Source organism: Manis javanica, chromosome 2 (genome assembly GCF_040802235.1).
Source record: "Manis javanica isolate MJ-LG chromosome 2, MJ_LKY, whole genome shotgun sequence".
Lineage (NCBI taxonomy): Eukaryota > Metazoa > Chordata > Mammalia > Pholidota > Manidae > Manis > Manis javanica.
In genome coordinates this window covers 107,623,657-107,646,184 of record NC_133157.1, presented here as the reverse complement: position 1 = coordinate 107,646,184, position 22,528 = coordinate 107,623,657, and the positions used below count along the sequence as shown (strand labels likewise).

General features: G+C 42.3%; 1 protein-coding gene across 2 annotated transcripts; it reads left to right on the top strand.

Annotated features, from left to right (window-relative positions):
- Window positions 1–4,726: 4,726 nt before the first annotated feature.
- On the top strand, window positions 4,727–21,868 carry MSRB2 (methionine sulfoxide reductase B2). Of its 2 annotated transcripts, XM_017674912.3 has the most exons (5): window positions 4,730–4,911; window positions 9,740–9,840; window positions 14,717–14,793; window positions 20,030–20,177; window positions 21,126–21,868. In XM_017674912.3, exons 1-5 carry the CDS (start codon window positions 4,800–4,802, stop codon window positions 21,228–21,230), a joined length of 543 nt encoding a protein of 180 aa, XP_017530401.2. In that variant the 5' UTR covers window positions 4,730–4,799; the 3' UTR covers window positions 21,231–21,868. The 2 variants fall into 2 exon arrangements, with proteins under 2 accessions (XP_036861909.2, XP_017530401.2); XM_037006014.2 differs by lacking the exon at window positions 20,030–20,177 and having other exon boundaries at window positions 4,727–4,911.
- Window positions 21,869–22,528: the final 660 nt, after the last annotated feature.

Sequence of the window (22,528 nt, the reverse complement as noted above, 5' to 3'; positions counted from 1 at the left end):
TAATTATAAAAGCCAAGATATTACCTACATCAAAATGTCAGTCTATTACAGTTTCTTCAAAATTCTGTAGTATTTTTAAAGAGGCATTAAATAAAGGACTAGTCTCTTCTTCATCTGCTTGGTTACTCTGATTCCTTCCTTTTCCAGCAGAACCTAGGAAGCTTCACTTTTTTAACCTTGCAATGCCATCAAACTAAAGAAAAACATTCATTCAACTCCTAATTTTTTCTGAGGCAGAACTTCCTTTTCAGTCCTGGAGTATAAATTGAATTTTCATAACTTGCTGAAGAAGGTGTCAAAGGGTCTCAGTTTCCCCCGTTGAGTGCTCCCGACAAAGAGCTCTGGAAACATCTCGTTTCAAATTGTCTAGGACTCCAAGCCAATCAAACAGGCCAAAGGCGAGTCCAGTTATGGGATTATTTCCCAGATCTGATGTTTTGATGCTTTTGTTTTACTTTTAAATGTGGCCAATTCCAAATGCCTCTGAGATCACGAGCAAAATTAAAACAAATGCACGCACTGATGCAGAACAGCAGGCAACCTCTCTCACATTCAGATATAACGCAACTCAATCAGACTCAGCCGTCTGCATGGCAAAGGTCCTGAAAGAAAGGCTTTGCACAAAGCTTTTGAGGTTGAGAAACCCAGGGCTATGTGGAATAATTTGCTCTTACTTTTTTTCCCCCATGGTTCTGATTTTTAAGTGTAGGGGATTACCCATTGCCTGTAGCTCATTAATCACAGTAGCTTTTGATTATGAAAAACACACTCCAAAAGATAGTACTCTGAGGACTTGGCAGAAAGGGTCTATGCCCATCCCTTAAATGTGCCAGAACACCCTGCACTCTGCCAGCTATGATTACACTTGGCATTAATTGAAGATGTGGAGAGCTGTAAGCCTGCCTGAGTTTAGCCACCTGGAGCAGATTAAAATCTGGGTCCTGCCAGTGAGGAGGTCTGAGGGATTGGGAATACAAGGCTGTTTTAATCTTTTCCAAGTCAGGCTGTTTAGAAATATCCATACATCAAATGTTCATGAATCTCATACAATTTTCTTCTCAGGGGAGAATTCAATTACCAGTAACATGAAGTGGGATTAACTTGTTGTGGCAAGCCATCTGGAGAGAGAAGATTCACCATCCCCTGGAAATGTGTTCCTCTGAATTTGCCATCATAATTTTGGTGAAGGTGTTCAAAGACACAAATGATGTTTCCTCTGAAAACCTTGTTCTGTTGACCCAGTGAAATTAAAATGCAACTTGCAGGAAAGTCTAGATCCCTCTGAACTGAAATATTCCTCCACTCCTGGAGGCCAATATTTGGGTTTCAAGGACCAGCTTGAATACTTGTAAAGATGTAACAAAAAGCCAGTGGAAACTGTCCTGAATCTGTATTGTATAGATAAACAGAAAGGCTCATGAAAAGGAAGCAGAGTTGAAGGAGGAACTGATGAGGGACATTACTCTGAGTCAGAATTTAGCTATCTTGATCATTCTGGGGTGTCAGATAAGGGCTGACTCCCTCAAGCAACATCAATACAAATTGGATTGCCCCCCGAAAGTAGAGGGCTCAGAGGAGCACAGAGGCAGAGAAAGCCTTCACATTTTAACAGAAGAAAATGAATTAGCATAGTCTGCAGAGAGAGACAAGATGCCCCAGGAGATCAAAGGCAAACTCAAAGTCGCTTGACAACCCAGGTCATCTGAAGTGATTGCAATATTAAGAGCAGTATGTCAGTCCTCCAGAAGAGAAACTGAACCTCACCCAAAAAAAGTAAGTGCCAGCTATACCAATTGGGCCAGGAAACCTCTGTGATATGGGGGCAAACCAGACAGATCAGAAAAATAACAGATTATTCTTAAATTGGTTTTATTAAATGTTTACCATCTTCACAATTAAGATTACTGACAAACACATAGTGTCTTCTTCAATTTGTAAGTGAATTATGATACATCCAAACAGTGAAGTCATTATAATTGCGATACATAGCTTCATCAATTGATTTTGAACAATATGCATAAGACTTGTAGATGCATTTGGTGAGGCTAGAGCTTAACTCTGATATGTGAAAACCAGGCATTGGCACTGTGAGAAAAGAAAATTACAAAATAAACTCAGTTTTGAATATAAAGTTGACAATCCTAAATAAAATATTGGCAAAACTATCTAAAGTCTATCTCCACTTTAAAAAATACAACACTGAATGAGAAAATCAAACTGTAAAAGCATCCCAACAGGGTATCTATTATGTGAGACTTTAAAATACACTAAGCAATAGTTTAACGGGTTTCAGAATACAGTCATCTGTATCCTATCAGTGGTTCCCAGCCCAGGGTGATTTTGCCGACAGGGAACATTTGGCAATATCACAACTGGAGGAGGATGCTGTTGGCATCTGGAGGAGGATGCTGTTGGCATCAGTGGGTAGAGTCCAGGAATGCCACTAGACATGCTATAATACACTGGACAGCTGCTTTCCTCCCTCCCTCCCTCCCTCCCTCCCTCCAACACACATCAAGAATTATTTGGCTTCAAATACCTGAAGTACTGAGGCTGAGGAACTTTGCTCTAGACCCCTTATCCAAGTCACATAAGCGAGAATTGGGGTAGAGGGGTGGGGAGAGCATTCTTCCAAGAAAAATCAGTGGAGAGTTCAAGGAGAAGGGGTAGTAATTAAAGTCATATCAAGTATATATGAAAAAAAGACTGAAAGAATGTAGGCCAAAATATTACTAGTATATTTCTGAGACAGTGTTCAAGAATTTTTTTGTGTGTATTTCTATTTTCTAACTTACCCAAAAAGAATATGAAATGTCTGTGAAATACAAAAGGAAATCACTTGACAAGTACAAAAAAAATGTCTTTTCACTGAAAATTTTTTTCTCCCAAAATTTGATGCTTCAGAGCAGATTGGTTTCATAGTACATATTTTTTACATGTTCTTATTCTTCGGGATTAGCTGTTGTGTTTTATACTTTACCCCCTGAACATTATTTCATACAGGTCATTCCATAAATCCACATAATCCTCATATTTGGCATTTTAATGGCTAGATGATGTTTCATTGTATTACTTTTTTCAAGATTTCCTTAGCCATTTCCTTGCTGTCAATGACTTTGGATTCTTCTACCATTATGAAAAGCAGAGCTATAAACATCTTTGCAAAAAACGGGTGTTTCCCTCATTGGATTCTTTCCTTGGGATTTGTTCCCCAAAGCAAATCTGCCAAATCAAAGGATATGAGTTCTGTGATCTCTAATACATGTTGTCAGCTTTCTTTCCAAAAATATTAGGCCACTAGTTCCACAAGCCATGTATCACTTGAGTCTTCAAAGCAATCTTGACTTTGGTTAAAAATAATGTATCACTAATAGTTTAATATGGATGAGGGAGTATATTGGACTTTTTAAATTTGCAATGCTTTAATTATTAGGGAAGATAAGAAAATCTCAGAAACATCCTTCTGACTTCTTTTCTTGTCATCCCCCCTGGTGACACTTCCATACATCTCTAGAGAAATAGTGTGTTCAATGTTGTTCTGGCTTTGGGAAGCTGCACTTCTGATCCTAACTCCGACATACTGGTTGGTTGTGTGATGTTGATAAACCATCACCCATACTTGCCCCTCTTCCCCTGTTCACAACATGAGGTAGGTGATATCGCAGACGCCTTACAGCTCTAAACAAAATGCATGACCGAAGTGAGTGATCTCTGCCATTTGGATCCCAAGCACAAAGCATGCTTAAAATAATCACAACGTTATTTTAATCTGAATTCTACATGTATGATCTTATAACATGGCATGACAAAACACTGGAAAAATTATGAATCATTGGAATCATCTGAAACAAGGTTGGACTGGGAGAAAAATCCTTGTGAGCGTATATTTGATAAAGGATTTGTATCCAGAATATATAAAAGGACTTGGTAATAAAAAAAACCAGTGATCCATTAGTAAATGGACAAAAGATTTGAGCAGATACTTCACTAAGGAAACTATATCCACTGCAGATAAGCACATGAAAAAGATGTCAACTTCATTAGGCATTAGAAAATGCAAAGTAAAACACTACTCACTACTAGAATGAAAATGGACATTCACGTGCTGGCAAGGATATAGAGGAACTGGAACTCTCATACCCGCTGGTGGGAATGCAAAACATTTTGGTAGTTTCTTAAAAAGTTATATTTACCATATGACCTAGCCATTCCATTTCCAGGTACTGACCCAAGAGAAAAAAAAAAGTACATGTACACACAAAGATTTGTACAGGAATGTTCCTAGCAGCTTTATTTCCAGTAAGGAAAAATTGGAAACTATCCATGTCTATGAACTGGAGACTAGATGAATACATGTGATATATCCATACACGTAACACTAGTCAGCAGTAAGTAAGCACAATTGTTATATGCAAAAACATGAATGTGTGTGAAAATAAGCCGGACAAAAGCAAGTACATATGGTATGATTCCATGTGTATGATACTCAAGAAAGTGCAAACGAATCTATAGTTCCACTTACATACAATTCTAGAAAAGGCAGACCAAAACATAAGTAGCTGGGCTACAATGGGGGACGGCTGGAGTGGCGACGGCTGGTGTGGGGCAAGGAGGTAGCAGAAAGAGGGTTAGTGGGAACGAGCGTGGGGAGGCGGAGCAGGATTGGGGTGGCGGGGTGACGCAGCAGGGGGCGGTACGTGGGGGCGAGGCGTGCGTGGCGCTGTGGGAGGGGTGGGACAGAGTGGGCGGAGCGTGCGTGACGGCCCTGCGCTGGGGTCTCTCCAGCCCGGTCCCGCCACATGGCGCGCCTAGTCCGCGCTCTCCCGGGTCTGCACTTCCGAGAGGCGCTCTTGTCGAGCCGAACCCGCAGCAGCGGTGGGCAAAGCGCGAGGGCCGGATGCAGGGACGCAGGTAGGACGCGGGCAGCGCAGGCCCCGCCGCTGCCTCCGGGCTTTCGGTTTCACTTCACCTGCCTGGACGTGGGGGCCGGGCTCCGGTCCTGGACTTGGCGCTTCCTTTCCCGGGAACCTGCTTGGGGCTCCCCTGCCCGCCCGCTTCGTGCCGCCTAGGACGAGGGTTGTGATCTCGGAGGGGCGGGAGGGGGCGGTGTCACCACCCTGTGAGCACTGGAGGAATAGAGCCTCTTCCCAAACGTGCACACTTTTCTCTTTTTTTTTTTTGCGTAAAATGCCGGGCTCGGTCCCTGACGCCCATCCCCTGACCCCAGGTGAAGAGCCGCGGTGGTTGGGAAATGGCCTTTGGCCTGTTACATTCTGTCTCCTGTTCGAGGTCTGCGTGCTACTTTTCACATATGAGATGCAAACAGTTAAGACTGGATTTGTGTGGATTTGCTTCCTGCCGTGCTAGGTTTCCATGTATGTTTTCAGGGGCCGGGGAAACGGGTGGGATAATAACTCCTCACCCTTTAAACTGATAAACATTGTTCAGTTGTCAATGGTTGTGAGAACAGACTAGTGAGAAGTGCGTTGGGTGTGTGTCCATTTTCTTCTAAATGCCTTTGGCTCCTCTGTTGGGCTGGGGCACGTTTACATTTCATCATTTAGCGAGGAGACGCCTGTGGAGACCTGTGTCAGCTGGCACTGTACTTCAGATACATTTCAGGGTGACTTAGTGCTCTGGGCGCATTCGCTTCCCAGGCAGCTGCCCAGCTGTCCCATCAATGAATCAAATTCCGTTTTGTATTCGTTGAAGACATTTAAAGATACCTATAATGCTGAAAGTGTGTGTACAATTCTTTTCAGTCCCTGATGTGTTAAATATGTAAAAGTGCTGGCCAAGTGGTAGCTGATCCAGAGCGATCCAGTTACAGCTTTCACAACAACCCTTGGTGTCTCTACTTGGCCAATCTGATAATATTGGTTGTGTGCCAAGAATGGTTGCTTGAGAACCACAGGTGATGGAAACATTGCAGTGGTGGGCTGGAGCTCTCCTTAGTCCCCTTTATAGGATGGCGGTTTGAGTGGAAGCTTGTCCTTCATGTTTGTACTTGGTGTTGTCGGAAACAGCCTAATGAATTGCCCTGGGATCAGTTCTTCAGCAACATTAAAATTTGGCCAGACATCAATACATAACAGGAGTTATGTAATTTTTAAAGCACCCATTCCTGGGAATTTATACTAGGGAAGTAATTCAAAAGAAGAACAAAGCAAATGTGCAAAGATGTTTTTAACAGCACTTCTCTTATGAGCTAGAAACTGGCTGTAACTCAAATGTCCATCAGGAATAAGGAATGCTTAAGTACACCATGAAAGTTCAATTCAAAAGACTATAGGCACCTATTAAAAATGATGGACAGGTAGTAGTTCTGTGGTTAAGGGCTTTAGTGTCTACAGTGTCACTGGCTCTCTGTCTTTAGGCATATCTTGAATTTAGTAGGCTTAAATCTGTTTTTTCTTCTGTAAAACAAGGTTAATGATAATAGTAGGGTTGTACAGAATAAATAAAAAATAATTAAAAATGCTTTATCACAATAACTGGCACTTCACCCAATAAAAGTTATAATTTTTAAAAATTATAGAAGTTGTAAATAAATGGAAAGGACAAAAATGTAGCCACATTTAACCTGTGTTGTTAAACTTGGGGAGGGTTGAGAGAGAAAAATGAGGTGTTGAATGTAATAGAGAACTTAAGACTTTCTCCTGGCAAAAAAGACCTGTTGTTTCAGGAAAACATTCTAGATACTCTGTTAGGAATCCATTCTGAATACAAAGGTGAGAGCAGTCCAGTCACTGGGGTGGGAAGGAAGACTAGTCTGCAAACTAAAGTGGTCTGGTAATTATTTTTATACCGGTTCCTAATAGTTTCCCTTATCTCAACATGAATTTATTGAAATAAGGCTTACTCACATGTGACAGTTGGTGGTAGGGCAACTGTGGCCAGAAAAGTTAGCGAAACCAGAAGGAGGTGAGCAGTGAGTGACTGTATGACCAAGAGTGGGTTTATTCATAGGTGAGAATATCAAGGCCCACCTCACGGAACATAAGGCCAACAAGAGAGATAGCCTGTACAAATTGCCGCACAGAGAGAATGCGTACCAGAGAATTCCAAGTTTATCAAAGCACAATTCACGGTAAAGCTGTGTGTCTATCTAGTGCAATAACAGCAGCCAGACTTTTTGGTAGTGAAGACAGCAAGAGAATGCAGCAGAGATCTGAAAGACATGAATTCCTAAGGGACCGGCTCCAGATGCAGATGATGTGGCTTACGGACATACAGCACACACACACAAACACACACACGGGAAGACCAGTGTTGAATCTTGCCCTCCATCCTCTATGGCCAAATAACTGACTACTCATGCCTCAGTGAGTCTTTCGGTGTTTTATGTGCATACACCTACATGGGTGTTTTATTGAACAGAATTTACCCATAATGCAATTCTCATCCAAACTTTAGTCATTTCCTAAAGGGCAGTGTATATTAGTCTGCTAGGACTACCATAACAAAAAACAGACTAGGTGGCTGAAATTTATTTTCTCATAGTTCTGGCAGATGGAAGTTCAAGATCAAAGTGTGGGCAGGGCTGGCTTCTCCTGAGGCCTCTCTGTCTTGCAGATGAAGACCTTTTTCTCTACACTCATGAATCCATAGAGTCTCTTCACTTTTAGGACACCAGTCTGATCGGATCAAGGCCAATCCTGATGACCTCATTTAACATAATTACCTCTTTAAAGGCACTGTCACCAAATACAGTTGCATTGTGAGGTATTAAGGAATTCAGTGTATGATTTTGGGGGGACATAATTCAGCCCACAACCCCAGGTTGAAGACACCTCTTCAGTTGTTGCAGACCACATGTATATTGACCTGAGAGCTCCCAGCTGACCATATGTTGTTTTGCTATCAGGGCAGAGCCTACTTTCTCTTGACAGAGGCTTCTAGGCTGGCAGATTTATAGCCAGATGTTACACAACTGGTGCTTGAACAGCAACTAACCTGAACATTGCTGCCTGCTTATGAAACTTTTCATGCATGTCAATAATGGTTTAAAAGGTACATACCAATAAGTATTAGAAGAGCCATGAAAATGCACTTTCTTATTGTAATTTGATGAAGGAGTAATTCTGTTGCTGAACAACTTAAATATTATCTATAAATTTTAAACTAAAAAGAATTAGGGCAGAGGGAGAAGGTGGCTGTCTGAGAACAGGTTGTCTCTCAAATAGGTGTGGGAAAATACAGAGCTGTGGGAGAGGGAGCTGGGGGCCCACACCGTGTTCAGACCTTAGGTTCAAAGCTGAAGCACGAGAGTCCCACTGACTGTTAGCTCTTCTTGAATTCCCATTTTCTAGCGTCAACTAGTACAACATACTGCACATTCAAAGACGCTAAGAGCAATGCTTCCAGGAGACAATAGGGTTTTTTCCTGAATCCTAATCCATCTCCTTCCCAGAAGGAGATAGGAAGATAATGGCAGCGTCTCAGATTATAAATTCCAACCTTAGTCCCGAAAGTCAGCCATCCTCTTAGAAGTCCATAGAAATAATGCAAGATCATTGCCAAAGCCAAGAATACACACAAAGTGGGGTAGCAGGACAGGCCCTGGGAGAGTGAAGAGAGTGCTTTGTCCTGGGCCTCTGGGCCTCCCTTGACAGGTGTCTGTAAGAGCCCGGGTTCCGATTTCACAAATTCCCCTCAAGACCAGTTTAGATTCTGGGAGGGAATAATCAGTTCAGTTCCCTCTACAGCAAAGCCTGCTCTGGCTTCTGCAGTCCTGTCACTCACCAGTTGGGGGTGGCCTTTGTGTCACCCATCCCAGCTTAGGTCATTCTGATACTCTGACCCACATCAGCCACTGGCTTGTGTTTTGCCCTTGGTGGAAGGCTTACAGAATGTAGTTAGAGACATAGAGCTGCCGGTCTTCTAAGTTACCTGAAATGGAAGACCTATCCCTTCTCCTAGGGTTAAACACATTGTTCACATCCATAAAAGACAGCTGTAGCATCTCATTCTCAGTGCTATGGTCAGGTTACTCTTTGGGCTTCTCTTCTCGTTTGTAAGTTAAGGTGGACACATTATAAGAGCCTTTCAAATTCTTAATGTTGGCTACTTTAAAAACTTATTATCTAGTTTGGGCTTGCTACCCTTTGGCTAACGGTGTACAGTCCTGGTTACCTTGTTTACATTTACTAGAATACAAGTAGTAAGACAGAAGTGTAAGAGTAGATTGTGCTAGGTCTCAGTTTCCCTTTTGGAGCACATGTTATATGAATCTCTTCTTTTTCCCACACATAATTTTTTAATACAGACCTCCTTTGGACAACATCAGAGATGTCTTTAGAAATCAGCAAGGAAGAGGAGTTTAATAACCAAGTAGCTCAATGTTCTTTTCTCTTCAATCACTCAGCTACTCCCAGCTGTCTCCTGACAGGAAATACTCCTTTGAATGTAGTAATGGAAGCAAGATCAATTTTTACCCCAAGATACCCGAGGAGAATTCATTCTGCATTATTTCATATTTCAGCTGCCTCTTTAGCTTCTATTCCCCAGCGGGACTAGAGAACTGGCTCTCTGCTTATTACTCATTTCTTATTAAACTAATGAGTCAATTAAAGTATTTTGTACTGGAGCTTCCTGGTCCCTGGGAAGAGGGGCAGAGTGGGAGGGAAAGGACTGGTTTATTCCACTGAGTGATAAGGTACTTTAGGAGAGAGGCTAAGGAAAACAGGTCATCGTGCCTTTTTGTTTTAATAATAAAAAATCCTGTTTAACAATACAGGGTCCCCCACAAAGCATGAGCTTTCTCTCACCAAGAGAGAGTGGCAAAAGGAGCTGACTGCAGAACAATTCTATGTCACAAGAGGAAAGGGAACAGAACCGGTAAGCTGAACTGCTTCCCAGTTTTCTGATTAGATGTATTGGGGGTGCGGGGAGGGCGGATTGGAATAGATGTAACTACAAAACCTACCTCCTCCTCATCTGCTGTGCAAGCTGTCCCCCGCCACTGTCCTTGGGGCATCGCTGTCTGTCCAGTGGCAGACACCAGAAGATCTTCCCCTGGGCATGCCACCCCCCACCACCTTCCCATCTATCCTGCCTCCTCAGTTACCTTGCAGGCCCTCCACCTCTTTCCTCTGCACTTATTGCCCTGCTGGGTCAGGTTCCCATCTCTCTCCTCCAACGGCTCTACTCACAGCCATTCTTACTCTTTAGCTAGCTGTTCTCCAAAGTCTGCCAAAGAAATCTTACAGACTCCAGTCTGACCACATCCCTTCCTGCTCAAATCTTGCACTGGCTTCTCACTGCTTCCAAGGTACAGAGAAAAGTTTAGGAATGACAGTAAGGTCCCAAAGGCTCTGACACCCCCTCCCATCCCCATCCTCAAATCTAGACATTTTTTCCTGCTGGTTTCTGTTCTTTGGCCACACTGCCCTTTTTTCAGCTCTCAGACTCCCTAGGCTCCCTTCTCCCTGCAGGCCCAGGCCTTCACACCCTATGTCTCTCCTACCAGTTCCCCTGTTCATTCAGACCTGCGTTTCAGCCCTCAGCCCCAGTCCTACTTGCTCAGGGAAGCCTTGTCTCAGCCCCGGGCTGGGGCTGCTTTTACCAGTACTTTGCCTTTCTCACATTTGTTGTCATTGGTACATCTGTACCACATGTCCTGGGACCTGACTACAGCAGGACTCAAAAAAAAGTTGTTGCAAATGTCGAATTATGCAGGCTAGATGGTGGAAGCATTGCATGTATTGCATCAACAATCTCAGCTGTCATTTAGTCCCTGAGAGAAGAATCCTCAGTGGTTCTTCATTATAGTGCCATTTGTATAGCGCTGCATTTCTTAACAAGTAGTCTTAGACCCAAATATAGCCGCAGAAATACAGCTATTGAACTTGGTTATTGGATATTTTCATTTGTGAAGCGAACTCTGCAAAGTGGTTTTGCAGAGCTGTGGAGTATTTTTGCCTTTCGGTTAGTGGTCCCTGCAGAGTTCAGGTAGCTGGCCATGTGCGTGTGGCCTGATAGTCATGGTCCCACCCTCAACTTCTTTGGTGTTAAAATCATTAGGCAAGCAGATCCCAATAGATTCTCATGAAATACTGGCATTGTTGAAGACTTCCTGTGGGTGGAATTTTAATAAAACCTTCACTGGGAAAGAGACTATAGTATCCATTATAGCAGATAGCACCAGGGAGCCACATTGATACTCTGCAGCCCCAGAATATTCTAAGCCAGCCCTGTTCTCAGGGACAGAGCCAGGCAGCATCTGGAATGTAGACAGAGCCTAGAGAAGAGCTGCCAGATGTTTAGGAGAATAAATCTGTGGGATTCGTAAACAGATGGTACACTATACTCTGTGCATTTGGCCATTTTACAAAATGAGCATCATCCATTATTTTAAGTAATGTTATACATCCCTTCCGATTGATCCATTTCCCCATTTAACTTTTTAGAATATTGCAGAACTATAAGCCTTAGCTTCATGAAACTAAGAAAAGAAGTAAAACATCTAAGCATTCCATTTGGTGACTCAAACTTAAAATTCAGTTGCATGTGCTTTTATCGGGCAACAGTAACACGTAGCACTCTTCTAGGAATGATGAAGGAGGTTACAGCCTGGTTGAACAGTAACTAAAAGTCAGATGTTCATAGAGGGTATTCTTAATTTAATAGAGTCATTTCTGTCTGCCCTCCAGATCTGCTCTCCACATGCTTTACTTCTCTCTGGGAAGAATAACCAGCATCCTTGCCCTCTGGCTGCTGACTTAATTTGGCCAGGGGAAGATTCCAGTGAGAACACAGTAGAGAAATCGGGATTCAGGGACCTCTCTGGGGCTGCATTCCTTTAGGCAGATTGCAGCCCCTATAGGCAGCCCTCACCTGCAGCCGCATCCTCGTTGGTTTAGTAGAGGTGGTGTATTCCCATAGTCTTTGGCTAACGGGTGATTCATTCTTCCATGTTGGTTTCCACTGGCCCTGTCTCTGTTTGTAAATAGTTCTGTATGAAGTCATCTGCAAATCATCCCTGTTGAGTGTCATCTGTTTCCAGCAAGTATGTTCCATTGACAAGATCAGAGAAGGGAGAACTCCCATTGGTCCAGACCGACTGCTTTAGTCACTTTGGGCTACTGTAGTAGAACACCCCAGACTTGGGGGCTTAAATGACAAACCTATTTCTCACAGTTCTGGAGGCTGGCAGGTCCGAGAGCAAGGCGCCAGCGGATTCACTTCCTGGGAGGGCTCTTCTTCTGGTTTGCAGGTGGCCACCTTTTTACTGTGTCCTCACATGGCAGAAAAAGAGGTCATCTCTCTCGAGTCTCTTCTTAAAAGGCGCTAATCCCATTCATGAGGCCTCCATTCTTATGACCCAACCACATCCCAAAAGCCTCACCTCCAAATATGATCATATGCTCAAAAACTTGAGCATGCGTTGTGAGGAAACACAAATGTTCAGTCCACAGCATGACCTTGGAAACACCAGGCTATCTTGAATGTTATTCTGTCTCTGACCCTGTCCCCCTTCTTGTACAGTCAGTCATTTCAGTGTCCTTTTAAGTAATTCGTGACTGTGCCATTCCTACTGCTGCTGCCATGGCTAATTCTAGGCCATTTGTTCTTTGTCTCCAGGATCTTCTTGCCCTGCTTCAGTTCATTCTTCATGTGGATGTCAAGTGTTTTTCCTAAAGGCACCCAGTGGCTTCCCATTCTCAGTAGCGTTGAGTTTAACGTCTTCAGCGTGGTCTAACCAAAGCCCCTTGTGAGCTGACCCTGCCTGCCTTGCTAGTGTTACCCCCCAGGCCCTACCGATCCTGTTCTGCCACATTGGCCATGCCCATGCTGCCCTGCCTGTCGGAAATGCTCTTCCATTCATCATCTGAGTAACTCTTGCTCATTCTTCAAAAGTCAACTTAGTGCCGTGACATTTTCCTATAATAAACATCAATCAGCCGTGCGATTAAAAATGATAAACAGCTTAGAAAAAAAAAAAGAAAGTTCTGATCTAGACATTTCAGACATTATTTGGTACAGAGGTGTTCAAGGAAGCTCTCCTGGTGGTAAAGGGATTGGCATCACCCATGCTCCTTGCCAGTCTCCGTCAGAGTCACACAGTGTGACAGCTGTCGTCTCACCTGTCTCTTCCCAGCAAGGTAGCAAGTTCTTTGAGGGCAGGAACAGTGGGGCTTGTGGCTTGTTTTTTCCCCACCTCTGTAACCTTAGCACCTGGCCCAGCTCTGGGTACAAACTAGGTTTTCAAGTAAATGCTAGAATAAATGATTGATGTAGGAGCTGAGTTTGGCCTTAAATAAGTGAGAGGCCTTATATTAAATTGGGGCAGGAGGGAGAGAGAAAATCAGTCAAGGATGGCAGTGGATAGATGTCATCTCATGAAATGTGAGCTAAGGATTCCTTTTCATTTGATTTTTTTTAAGCTTACTGTGATACCAGTTGCCTCTGTCTAGCTGTCCCCTGCAGTGACAGGTTAATTATTTTTTGAATCTTATGCTGTCTGAATCCTATGAGTAGGCTTTTCTAGATCAGCTTAAGGACTGGTTGCCCTCTGGCATGTGTGTCTCACAGCCTAGGTGGGAGGGATGTGAAATTTCTCTTTGCTGCAGGTGCCAATCCATGCCAGTGTTGGGAGCAGGCATTCAGGGAGACAGGCCATACAAAACTGGCTTGGTACTGCTTGGATTTCTACAGCTAAGTTTAGAGTCTTAAAAGAGGGAAAACGTCCAAGTGTGCCCAGATGGTAGGCTCAGTAGGTTAATTTGAAATTGTCTGTTATGCAGCTCACTGAAAATGTGCTGTTAAAATGACCACAGGGAATTTGAACATTAGACCTGTAAATTTGTTGAGTTGGGAAATTTAGAAAGGGCAGAAGAGTCCAGCTCATCTTGTGAGTCAGCTCTGTGACTCAGTGACCCGTTCTGTGCCTCGGCTTCTCACCTGCCCCATAACAGTGCCGTAGTGCTGCTCACCAGACACTGATGGGGGTCTTGCATAGTTGCTTGTGCAAGAGCTTTATCTTTAATTTTCTTTGACAGCGGAGATAACAAAAGGAATTGGGTAAAATTGATCTTTTTTTTTTTTAAATTGAGATCCAATTTTCAAAATAACCTTTACAACAATTGATTCAGCTCACTCTTTGCCTAAGTCTCCTTGTGTTCTTCTTGGAAGACCTTTGAAAACCTCCAAACTCCCTAAGTCACAATTATCGCAGTAATATTATCTAAGTGCTAATGTACGCTCTGGGACAATCTAGCTCATTATTTAACATTTGTTAAATATGCAGTGTCCTAAACACCACACAAAGCATATTAAAGGCATAGCCCTGATCTTACAGAGCGGTACTTTTTACGTATTTATATTCTATCTTTAATTGAAAACTTCAAAGTGTTTTAGACAGTGGAGTAAATTCCTGTTGTATTAATTCTTTTGAAATGACGACTGAAATCTTACACAATCCAGAGGACTGTTCTCTCACTTTTTATGGACTTTCATGCTCTTGGATGAAAGGTGCTGTATAAATACAAAGCATTATTAATGTCATAATTTGACACATAAAGGCTGCATTGTAAATAAGCCTGCAGGCTGCCTCATTGGGCACGTTATTATTTCTGTCTGGTGATATTGCACTTCATCAAATTAGTACAGAAATTCCTTTATTTGGGGACTTAATCTTGGGTTTAAATCTGCTGTCTCATCTCCTGCTGGTGTTTTGAGAACCCTGAATGTGATTTACTTAATTTACTTTCAGCCTTTCAGTGGGATCTACCTGAATAACACGGAATCAGGAATGTATCACTGTGTGTGTTGTGACAGCCCACTCTTCAGGTAAGATTAAAAGATCAAGAAGTACTGAAGGAGAACAGACATCTGAAATCACACAGCTCTGTCTCATCTGAGGCCTTGGATAAATACTACCTGTGTTGTTTTTAGTTGCTCTTAACATTTGGCATCTTTGCTGTAAGGAGAGCTATTTATATGAGACTGTTGTCTATCTTAATTATTCCAAGCATTTGAGCAGTTAACAAGACTTCTTAGCCTGTATTCTTCCTCTCTGTTCCCTGAGAAATAGCCAACAAATAAAACTTGGTGGGCATCTTAAGATAGAGCTCTTAGAATATTTTCCTGGGAAAGTATTTAAAGAAATCTAAGCCATAATAGTATTTTCTAGGTCATGTGATTAAAACTCTCTCTCTCCCAGGGAAAAATGGGTGTATAATTTAATTTAGGAAATGTAGAATTTTATAAAGATGGATTCCCGATGATGCTTGATAGTAGTGAATACCATGCTCTCTTCCACGTAGCTAAAAGTAAATTTAATTGTCCTTTGATTTCAAAGCCTCTTTTAAGTCGATCAGGATCTGAAATCTCTCAGCAAAGCCTTTTTTGTTTAGACATACAGGAAACAGTCTTAAAAAAGTAGAATTGCTGAAGAAAGGAAAACATCTTTGAAGTTCCGAAAACAGGACTTCAAAGATGTTTTCCTTTCTTCTGCATCAACCCTAAGTTCGTTTAGAGTAAAATATAAATCAAGCCAGCTCTGAATCTTCCGTAAGGTAATACTTCATTATGTCTTTTGGGCAAGGATGAAGAACGATTAGCATTGATTTTCCTTCATGCTCTCAGAAGGGCACGCCTTTGCCCAGATACTTCCACCATAGGTTAATTTTGTGGGATGCATATTTCTGAGACATTATTTATTCCTTGACCTTTGGTTCTGTTAAAGAGGAGAACTAAGACCTAGATACGGCCCAGCTGCTTTGAGCCAAAGAACCCTGTTTTTTATGTGTAGAGGTCAGCCTTGTTGCTGTATGATAACCAGACAAGTGTCCTGTTTCTACCTGGGACTGTAAAGATAAATGATGAGGCGTCATCCTTGTGGCGCACCCTCTCCTACAGCTTCTTCATGTTTGTCCTCATTGGTATTCCCATTTCTGCACTAGTAAAAGTGAAACCTTCTTCCTACCCAGTGCCCCCCACCCCTCACCACAGTGTCAGTGGACTCACAGAATGTCAGAGCAGGGAGGGACCTCAGACATCAGAGCAGAAAGCTCTGTCCAGTAGAACTCTCCTCAGTGATGGGAATGTCCTGTATCTGCTTTGTCCAGTATGGTAGCCACTAATCACATGCAGCTGTTGAGAACTTGAAATGTGGCTAGAAGATGAATTTTTAAATTTTCTTTAATTTTAGTTTAAACTTAAAAGTGCCTATGTGACCAGTGGCTACTGTACTAGCACAATGCTAGTAGAAACAGTGACCAACCCAGGTCACTGAGGTCAGGAAGCAGCTAAGACCAACAGAAAAGCCAGCTGAATTCTCAACAGCTGCTCACCAAGAGGCCAGCTTCCTGAACTGCCAGTTCACCAGCCGTGCTTGTTTATTTTTAAATCAGTTTTAATTGAAGTTTCCATTGTTTTGAGGATTTTTTATTTTGTTTCTGTTCCATTTCTTTGTTGCTACAGCTGAGAGAGGAAAATAAGCATGTATTCATAAGACTGTTTTATGTTGCAGAATATATACACTCTTATGAAGGTTTCACAAGAAAAACAATGTGGTTATTACATTCACCCTTATTATCGAGTCTCCCCCCCCTTACTCCATTGCAGTCACTGTCCATCAGCGTAGTAAGATGCCACAGAGTCCCTATTTATCTTCTTTGAGCTACACTGTCTCCCCATGACCCCACACACACTATGTGTACCAATCATGATAGCCCACGATACCCTTCTCCCTTCCTCCCCACCCACCATCCCTCACCCCTCCCTTTTAATAACCGCTAGTCCCTTCTTGGAGTCTGTGAGTCTTCCACTATTTTGTTCATTCAGTTTTGCTTCGTTGTTACACTCCACAAATGAGGGAAATCATTTGATATTTGTCTTTCTCTGCCTGACTTATTTCACTGAGCATAATACCCTCTAGTTCCAAGAATATGCTCTTTTTAAAGACACATTTGTTTATAGAAGAGACAATAGAGTGGCTAAGGCTGCCTCGGTGTACATCTTGTCCGAATTGCTGTGTGACCTTGGTCAACATTCTTAATCTCTGTGTCTCAATTTCGTCACCTGTAAAATAGTAGTATGATAGTAGTACCAAATTCATAAAGGTGTTGGGAGGGTAGAGTCATGAGTTACATGAGTTACGAGTTAATACATGAGAAAGTACCAGAGCAATGGCTTACACATGCCAAGAACTCAGTACATGTCAGCAATGATATATTCTTAGAGGTAGATCCTTCTTAGGGCTACATACATGAATGCATCTCTGGTACTGAGGAATTCTTGAGAATATATTCTAATTAGTGAGGCTTTGTAAATGAAGACTATGTTTCTGAGCGGGCTTCCCATTCAAGCTACTCTTAGGAGTCTATTCTTGTTTGCCTCTCGGTTTCCCTCTGTCCCAAGTCTCCAGCCTTAATAATAGAGAGCAGGAGTAGAGAAAAAAATAAACATTCCTGCAGATGCTTGGATAGACTCAAAATGAGGTGAAAAGTCGGTCAACCAAAACTAAATTGTTGAATAATCAGGCACATGTGGGACCCCTGCCTCTGCAGCTGGGCTCAGTTATGCCCGCACACTTGCCTTCCTGTGGGGCTGATGTGTTGCGCCTCCCAGGAGGGATGCCACAGACTTCAGTCCAGGCTTTCCAGGCTGAGAACGCTCTCAGGACATTGCCGCCCTGCTGGGGACCCCTTAGAATCAGGTGACTTTGCCCTCTTCCTGCTTCCTCTACTCCCCTTCCTGCTTCTTTTCATAGAGTGTACATCTTTTTATGAAGTGTTCATTAAAATTGACTGTGGGATCATATATTTCATGGTCATAAATCTTAGAATAAAAGGAACTAAGAGCCTGATATTACTTCCCTTTTTATATAACATTCTGAGTCCTACCTGTTACAAGTAACTAAGTAACGTTGTTCACAGACCTTTTATGTGTTCTCATTCCTTCAAATGGCTGGAAACTCTCCTGAGATACTAGGTTATCAGCCATCACCAGGGGCATCTGCTGTTAGTTTTGGGGCTGTGGACTTTCCAGAAACAAAGAAAAAGTAAAGCAAATAAACAAAACTAAACAAAAGAAACCTCTAAGAGTATACATATGAGAAAAGATGAGCCAGTATTGTTTTAGGTTTTCATGGGTGGGCCTTATAATCTGCTAATCACTGAAGTCTGTATATTGGAATTTCTAATTGGACTTCACATTTAGGTTTCTTCTCTTAAGTAATATATCATGGTTCTCTCATGTTACCTGGTAAAATGTCCAGATTCTGTTAATTGCATCAATAAAGATTTATTGTTTCCCATAAAATGTTCGAAATGACTTTTTATTAGTTTTAGATTCATTCATTTAAAAACATTTCTTATATTCATAATTTAGTTAATCTTCTAGCAACACTGAGAGGCAGTAATGCCATCACTGTTTCATAGATAGGGCGCCAAAACGTCACAGGCTCAGCCACTCACTGAGGTCACACAGATGCCGCAGAGAGAGCCCAGTGCAGAACCCAGGTCTTTCAGAAATTAAAGCCCTTCCTCGTCAGAGTTATACATGCAGCTCTCAAAGCCTGGTCTGAGGACTCCGAGAGTCCTTTTTAGGGGGAGAGAGTTACTGGGTCCTTTTTAGGGGAATCTACAAGGTCCTGCCTTTTCTAATTGCGTATCTGTGAGGCCACATCCTCTTTGTATACTTCAATCAAAAGAGCACTGCAGCAGATTGAACATAGAAGCAGGGACAAAGAGTCGGTTGTCTTTTTTTTTTAAGCCAGACATGAAAGAGATTTGCAAAACAATGTAACTTTTCTCATTGAATGTTGGCTTCATTTTGGAAAATACAATTATTTGTCAAAAATAGGTTATGTTACCATGTAATGAATTTATTATTTCTAAAAATACAGCATCAATATTTTAAAAATTGTTACCATTTCTAATTTGTTAGCTACTGATATGCATAATACAGGTAAACAAACAGAAGGTCCCAGAGGCCCTCATTAATTTTTTAGTGTAAAGGAGTCCTGAGGCCAAAATGTTTCGAGAATCGCTGCATTACACTAGACTAGAAGTTTCTTTTGGGGTTTGTGCTCTAAACTGAGCTTCCGTCTGTGTTCATAGTCTAGGCATTTGATGATAGGCCACTTTGTCCCCCTCTTTGCTTAGTTTTTTTTTTTTTTTTACACAATTAGCACTTCATTTCTTTTCTCTCTTCCTTAGAGAGAGCCATCTCCCTGCCATTTAAACTTGTAAAATAGGTTTTCCAGTGCCATTTATGGGAGCCCGTCTTCCAGGGCACCTACAGAGTGGGTCTTGGGTGAGCAGATTTGCTTGTGCCCTCTTCCTCCTCCTTTGCCCGGCTCCTCTGGCCCTTCCCAACTTTAGCATCCTTAGTCCCTGTCAGACTCCCCCATGAAGTCACTGCACCACAGCAACTGACTCAGTATGCCCAGGCTTATTTAATAATCATAGCGAATGTTCTTGTGCACTTACCATGTGCTCCAGAGTTATCTCCCTAAGTCCTCAAAACACCCACATAACATAGATGTCATTAACCCATGTTACAGATGGGAAAACCGAGGCTTGAGGTTACTAGCTTGCCCAATTTCACACAGCTGAGAGGTGGCAGAGGCAGCTTTTGAATCCTCACAGGCAGCCAGGCTTCTGTGTTTAGATAGCCCAAAGTTACTGTTGCTGAAAATGGGTGTTTCGTCATTTCTCATATTTCTCTGTTAACATTAAGAGCATAATACCCTCCTTTGACCACTGTAATTTCATTTCAGTTCCCCCTTTCTACATTTAGAACACTTGGATTTGATCTGTGTTTCCAAATATGCAACATAGTTCACTAAGCTGGTGTCTTAGGTCCCTGTCAGACATTGAGAGACAAGTCCTTTGTGACAAGGTGGTGTCTTTAATTATGAAAATCCTTGTGGAAATGATTGTTCATGTAACACCTTCAGATCTGGCAGAGAAGAGAAGGAATCAGCTTGCTATTTGAAAAATGAGTTGGGGCATAAAATACTCTTGTATGTTAACCACGGTCCCAGCAGCTGTAGTATCATGAATGTTTTCTACAGTTCTGAGAAAAAGTACTGCTCTGGCACTGGATGGCCTTCATTTTCTGAGGCTCATGGTACGTGTGGCTCTGATGAAAGTAACACAGGGATCCTGAGACACGTGGACACCTCGCTGGGATGGGTGCGCACAGAGGTTGTCTGCAAGCAGGTGGGTTTTTTTGTTGTGTTTGTTTTCCCATTTCGTATATATGGCGTTGGATGGATGCATGATTTTTTCAAAGTTTTAGAATGTCTTGCCCCGCTGGGCCACAAAGAGCTGTCCTGTTCTTGGCATATTCGGTGTTTTCCATAGAAGTTACTTTGGTCCCTAGGACACATTGAGTTTCTGCTGATGCTTCTGACCCCCATCTCCCATCATTCTCAGCTGCAAATAAAAGAAAGAAAGAGCCTTCAAAAGAGCCTACCTGAGCCATTTTCAGAAGCAGCCTTACCTGGTTCTAGCCATCCCGAGATGGGTGCAGAGGGTCTTCACATTCTTTTAAACACAGATGGGCAGCAGGAAGGCTCATGTGCCCAGCATCTCTCTGCTTTCTTCCCGGCTCTGCAGCGTGTCACTGACAGGGTGGTGGCTGCAGGTGACATCAGCATGTTACTCCTGTGAGCCTGGTAGGAGACATGGCTTAAATTCAGATGACACATTCGGTTTCATATCCTTGGGTGCTCAAATTTTCTCATTTTGTAAAACACCAGAGGCAAGCAGATTAGTATAGCATAGTCTTGGCAACAGCAAAGAACAATAGCACATTGACTACAGCATTATTGAGTACTTAGAAACTGTTTTAATGCTTTTATATGTGTTATGTCAGTTAATCTTCACAACAGCTCTATTAAATAGGGATAATTATTTTCCCCTTTTATAGGTGAGTAAATCAAGGCCTAAGGTTGAATAACTACATTCTCACCAATTGAACAGAGAGCTGTTTTCCATTTCTGTACTCTGTAGTCTTTTGTTTCTTCATCAAATTCTGATGTGGTGGACTTTCCTGCAGAAGGGTCAGACCCTGGAGCCAGACAGCCATGTGGGGTTCGTCTGTCTAGTTTTATGCAAGGAGCTTTGTCTCAGTGGAGAAGTAATAATGGCTTCTCTCCTTTGCAGTGTGAAGCTCATCTTGGCCATGTGTTTCCTGATGGACCTGGGCCTGCTGGTCAGAGGTTTTGCATCAACAGTGTGGCCCTGAAATTCAAGCCAAGGGGACACTGATCATCTCTGAGAACTCTCTTCCCTGGCCACACCTCCATTTACACTCTCAATTTTCATAACTCATGTGAACAACTTCTTTTGTTCACTATCAAACTAGGCTAGGTTTGCTGTTGGTACCAGAAGGTTACAACTTCTCTAATTTATTGCCCTGGAATCAACTCAACCATGACTCCATTTTTGACTGTGGAATTTCGGCAACTGTCTCCACTGAGTTGATTTACGTAGGTTTTGCCTGCCCCCAGAGGGCACAACTCTTAGGGGACATTAAGAGGCGGATGGGTAAGCCAGAAACTTCCTACAAAATTACCCTGAAATTTCCATTGTGGTTAAATCCTTCATGGGCATACGCAGATGAGGGATCAAGTGTAAAGACGAAGGAAAATACTGGGTGAACATAACCAGCAATCGCATCATTGAGAGAAGCACTGAGGAGTGGGCTATGGAAGAGCTGTGTTTGGCACATATGGTGATCAATGGGATGCATGATTCCTCTTCAAAATTTTAGAATCTCTCAAACATGCTAGTTCCAACCTTCCTACCTGCAAATCATGGGAGTTTGTTAGGTTTCAGTGTACTGAATGAGAGTGACTACAAAGTTAGAGTTTAAAATGTTCAAGTAAAATATTTACTAAAATGTATGATTGCTTTTTGTCTCTGAATTTGCTCTTTTATAAAAATGACTAATGTAATGCCAAAAAGTAATTGGGTCATACGGTAGTAAGCATTTGGTTATACCAACACTAATAGCAACTCAAGTGTTTTCTAAATTGAGAGTCTTGAAGAATTTGCAAGTATTTAAGTCATTTTCTTTGAGACTTTATAGGCAAAGGGGAAACAATCCATTTTTCTCTTTATTAACTTGTAACACATTATGTAACTTCAGGTGGTTATCTTGGAAATCACGACATGCATTCTTAAGTTTTCACAGTCATAAAAATCATATCTTTTTTACCTGCAGTGAAACCAAGGGTACAGGATGGCTTTTTGTAGGGAGAGCTCCTTCTTGCTGTTCTCTGATCTTCTTCTTAGTTTGTGTGTATTCCTCTGAGCCATGTCTTATGGGGGGCAATCTAAGGATCTGAATACTTGGGTTGGCCGTGACTGAACTCAGGCAAGGATGGAGCAGACAATGTCACACTGCCATGAACATACACATCTTGACCTGAATCCTAAAGTTGTGCTTGGCTTAAAAATCTAGCTTAAGACGTGACCCCATGGGCCCTCATACACTTAGCAAGGCATAAACCTCAGCCTCATGGCTGGTTGACGACTCCGTAGGTGTTCTTCCTGTAGTCACA